The 5,066-nt window shown below is 39.5% G+C and overlaps 1 protein-coding gene across 1 annotated transcript in view; it reads right to left on the bottom strand.

Moving 5' to 3' along the window:
* The window catches only part of EXOC4 (exocyst complex component 4), a 706,914-nt gene extending 703,122 nt beyond the window's left edge, over window positions 1-3,792 (bottom strand). Inside the window, exon 1 of the mRNA XM_019654783.1 lies at window positions 3,544-3,792. Within this exon, the coding sequence (XP_019510328.1) occupies window positions 3,544-3,629 (86 nt within the window). The 5' untranslated portion in view covers window positions 3,630-3,792. The remainder of the gene's footprint in view (window positions 1-3,543) is intronic.
* Between the last annotated feature and the right edge of the window lie 1,274 nt (window positions 3,793-5,066).

Raw genomic sequence — 5,066 nt, forward strand, 5'->3', positions numbered from 1 at the left:
CCGGCCCCCCGCCCTCACCTCACTACCTGAGGACCTCTTCTGCAAAGCCGTAGGAGTGCACCCTTTGTAACAGCTAACTGTCCTGAAATATTTTTATTTAGTGCTTTTTAAATGGTTAAGAATTTCATTTATGAGTCTTAAGGTACTTAAAAAAATACCCATCTCCCAAATGTAACACTTCCATTACAGTTATGCTACACCTCATCTTTAAATTCTTTTGACTTTTCAATACTTGAAAGTGATGGGCTATCACACTAGCAAAATGGAGTCATTATTTAATTATTTGTACCATGGCCAGAAATAGTGGTGAGATTTGGATATCCCATGTCTACACCTACTCTGCCCTTAGGTCAAACCCTTATCCACATGTACTACATTTTTATCCGCTGCTAAAAGATGACTGTGTAAACACATGTTCTTCCTACTAACAGGAATAGCATTGAAAAATACATAAAAACTGTTATGTGAATACATAATGAATGTAGTCTAGAAGTTATATTTTTTACATATCTGAACAAGAGAGAATTTGTAATATTCACTATTCGTAAAAGAAAAACAATTGCTCAGTGATATATAAAAAAATAAAGTAAACTAAGCAAACTTTTCAAAGCACAGTGGACGCTATCACGAACAAGTAATTTATTGTGACAAAAATGACAGGTCCAAGGAAACATGAAAGACAATTGGCACATACAGTTCCATGTACCCTGAAGATACATCTTCAATTCAGGTATGCTCAGATTTTACAAACGTGAGTCTCAAATGGGTTTTCCTTTTTGAGGCTTGTTGCCAAAGCAACCAGGAAAGCCACAGTCTCTGAGAGAATTTGAATAGAGGTTAAGGATAAGAGGAAGTAATCAAAGTTCTATAGGAGGAATTAAGAAGCATGAACACAATGTTTCGAGAAAGGTAACAAAGAGGATACACATTGAACAGAGACAAAGCAGCAACTTCAGAGTGACAGAATAATTTTTACTAACAAGAAATATACATACCCCATTCTTTGTTTTATTGACATATAAATGACATATATAATATTGTATTCATGTAAGGTATACAACACAATGATTTAGGTGTATGTTGCAAAATGGTTACCACAGCATGTATGTTTAGCTAACGTCCATCACCTCACAGTCACAATTTATTTCTTGAGATGAGAACTTTTACAATCTACTCTCCTGGCAACAATATTCCTCATTCTGTTCCCAGAAGTGCTCTCCCTTTAACTCTTCCCCACTGCAAACAGCAAAGTAATGCTACCATCTCTCATTCACTGCCACTGTTTATGAAATTTAAGCCACTGAGTATGTTCAAAAGCACATAAGGGAGAAAACGAAGAGAAAGTGAACAACACCCTCACTCCAACTCCAAAATTCCTGTGACTCAAAGAAAGGCTGAAATATGACCATCGATACTATGAAACCAACAACATCCAGTCTTAAAAACGTCATATGTAACCATGAACCCCAATCCTTACTAAAGTTGCCCAGAATGCTAGGTCTGGACACTCCATTATACCATGGTGGTAACATACATAACAAAATAAAAGTGTTGTTCAAATGGTCAAAGAAAAGAAAGAAATATGAAAACAATTAATATACAAAAGACGTTAGAGTAAAAAACGCTTAGGCCTAAATCATGGTGACAATGTGAAGGTAATAAATATACATAGGCATAAGAGAGGGATGACTAACCACAAAATCACACTCCACACCATCCAACAGTGGGAGATGCCCCCCGAAGAACACAAAGGCAACTAAAACCAATGTACGTTTCTCAATCAGTATCTGTAAAAAAGCTTTCGCTCGGCTTGTATGCTTTTTCAAATATAGGACATTTAGGGTAAAATTAACTGCATTTAAGAAAACTGATTTCTAGCATAAAATAAACGGTAAAGCCTACAGAATCATAAGTACACAGGTAAGGTGGTACATTTGCATATAGCTGCTACCTTCTCTAATCCCCCAATCCACTTCCCCTGGAAGTAATCACACGTCCTCTTGCATTCCCGTATTTCATCTGTCTCTTCTAGTCTTACGTCATAGCTTTTACTTACATATTTTATCCCTCAAGTATAGCTACTATAACATCATGATTTAAGTAGTCTACTATAACATCATGTCTGATTCGTCTTTGCAAAACTGGCCTCCACTCATTCGTTCAACAAATATTTACTAAATACGCGTTTAAGTGCCAAGCACCATACTAAAAACAGGCAGCAAATATGTACGGTTTAAATGAATGTGGACTGCAAGGCGGAAAAAAATAAACAAGTTCAGAAAGAATCCAAATAAATGCCTGTATTATATTAACACAAAGGATGAGGATGGGAAGCTACAAATTTTCAAATATCATGAAACACCTACACTGTGTATTGTCACAGCAAGAACGTGTGTCGACAATTGAACAGCATTTCCTCTGAATGGCCCACCAAGTATATTAAGTATTTCCATACAGAGAATTGTGATCTTAATCCTTTAAAAAAATGTTTTGGTAATAATGATTTAATATGCCATAATCTTAAACTAGAGGTCCCTAAATAATGCCCATGAAATGGGTCTTTATCAGCCCATGAGGGGTGGGCTATTTTAAATGTTCAATCTTTTCATTTATTCAAGAGCTTAATCATCAGATATTATCAGGCTTGAGTTTTTAAAAAGATCAGGACACGCCAGGAGCCGCCGGAAGATCTCAACCAAAAGTTTAGCTTAGGTGCGGGGAGAAAAAAAGTGGGTAGAATGTGTTGTTTTATAAAAAAACACCTGAGTTGAAATTCAAACGTCAACAACATAAAGACGTGTCATATATTTTATTCAGAATGTTTTTTATAAGTCACTCCCTCTGTCACCCTTAATGGTGTTTGAAAAGGTCCTCCCATCCTTAAATTTTTCACTTAAAAAAACAAACCAAAAAAAACCTAAAAGACCCGCCGATCTCACCATAAATACTCTGGGAAAATAATGTGCATGGAGGATAACTTGACATTTACTTTAAGGAATAGACAGAGACGTGTGTCTGCAAACGCACAGCCCTTGCTACCAGCTCGCTGCAGGCTCGTGCCTGTGAGGCTGTGGCCATTCACAGGTGCTTGGAGATAGCCACAGTGTGACAACACGATCTGCCACTCGTGACCTGCGTCTCCGGACTTCAGGGCCTTCCCCCCAGAAGCCCAGGAAACGCAGCCCCTTCCTCAGTGAGCGCTGCTGAAGGCAATCAACAAATAAACGTGGGATGAATAAATGCACACACCTGGCTTTCTGTGCCAAGCCCCAAAGAGCCAGCGTGCTCTTAGGGCCCAGACACCCTAATGCACAGCTCTGGCTCAAAAAAAAAAAAATACGGAGGCGAGGCTCCTCCCACTAGTCCAACCCCAGAGAAAAGGGGGGACCTGTGGGGGGTCCTTGGGAGGAGTTAGGGGGAGGCAAGGAGGGAAGGGAGGGGTCGGCGGGGTGGATCCCAGCTGACCCTTCTCCCTTCCGAAGCGGAGATCGAGCCGCTGCCCGCTGCCCCCTGTCCCCTGACCCTGCCTCCTGCCTCCCTCACCTGATCACAGAGATGAGCAGCCCCGAGGGGTCTTTGCTTTTGCTGACAGTGCTCCTGTATTTCACACCAGCCGCTTCTGCCGCCATCTTGGCACGGGGCGGAACCGGTGCGCGAGAGAAAACCAAAGCCGCCGAAGTAATTGACCGAGCGGAGAGTCCACCAATCGGAGGAGAGCAATTCACGGAGCTGTCTAATCGCTGCAGTGAGGAGGCGGGACTGAGGCTGCAAGTTTCAAGACCCGACGCGCGCGCTTAGCATCCTGGGAATCGTAGTTTTCCTTCCGCGGTGCCTGGACGCGGAGGAGAGCTTCAGCCGGTGGCCGCTTGGTGAAGTCCGCTAATGACTGTCCTATTTATATTTATCCTGATTGTGGGGGGTTTTTTTTCAGTTCCCTTGTTTTCAGAATTCTATCAGTTTTTAATTTATTTGACGATGCCAAAATGTGTATGTGGGGTGTGTATTTAAAGTGGGGCGGGATGGCGAGTGGGAGGGTCTACGCTTAGTGGTTAAAAAAAAAATACAGTAAAATGTGAAAATGAATAGAGACAGAAAATGTTTTCTTTAATATGTTCTAAAACTAAATGCTTTACATTTGGTTTATGTGAGTTCATTTTTCAGTGTCGCTATATTTCCAGATAGCCCTAAAACACCTACTCAGGAACGTGCAAATGGATCTTGATAAAGAAAAGTACAAAAAACCCGAAATTGACCAGGTTGCAAATTCCTTACCTTCCCAAGCTAAATAAAACATGGATAGTAATAATGTACATGTATGCTTTATTAATATTTTTACTGGTAGGTCTTCATGTTTCTTGCATTTGACTGTAGGTTTAGTCATTCATTCGGAGATTAAATAAACAAATATTAGACTGTGTAGAAAGTGAGCACATGGAGAAAAAAAGGGAAAAATAAATATTGAGAAGGCAGGAAAGAGGTGATCTGCTTAGAAGCAATAAAGGTTAAAGAACTTCAGAGATGAATAGAAAGCAAATTCAGAGGTCATGGAGTTGTAAAGCAGCCAGCACAGAACATATCAACTACTTTTATTAAACAGACACTGAGCTGGTAGAAGTTCACATTGATGTTTAAAAATCAATTAGATTTTTAAATTTAATTTAAATTTAGATTAGAAGTTTGTTTCTTTGTTTAAAAGTGTTCATTGCCTTTGGCCCAATAATTCCAGTTCTAGGGACTTTGGTCCTAAAGCAGTAGAGATATTGAAATTTTTGAAACATGAAAGGCTTAAATAAATTGTAGAACATCCATATGAGAATATAACATATAGCCACTGGAAATCATAATTTTAATGACCTTTAATGAAAAGATTTTCATGCTGTAAGTGCAAAAAGCAGGATATGGAATTAAATAATTTACATATATAGAGAGGTAATTGGGCCCACTGGCTAAAAATACGAACAGTAGGGGCAAAAAAAATCATGATCATCTCAGTTGAGGCAGAAAAAGCTTTTGACAAAATCTACACCCATTTCATGATAAAACACACAGAAGGGCCAGCCGAGTGG

Source organism: Hipposideros armiger, unplaced genomic scaffold (assembly GCF_001890085.2).
Source record: "Hipposideros armiger isolate ML-2016 unplaced genomic scaffold, ASM189008v1 scaffold_231, whole genome shotgun sequence".
Classification (NCBI taxonomy): Eukaryota; Metazoa; Chordata; class Mammalia; order Chiroptera; family Hipposideridae; genus Hipposideros; species Hipposideros armiger.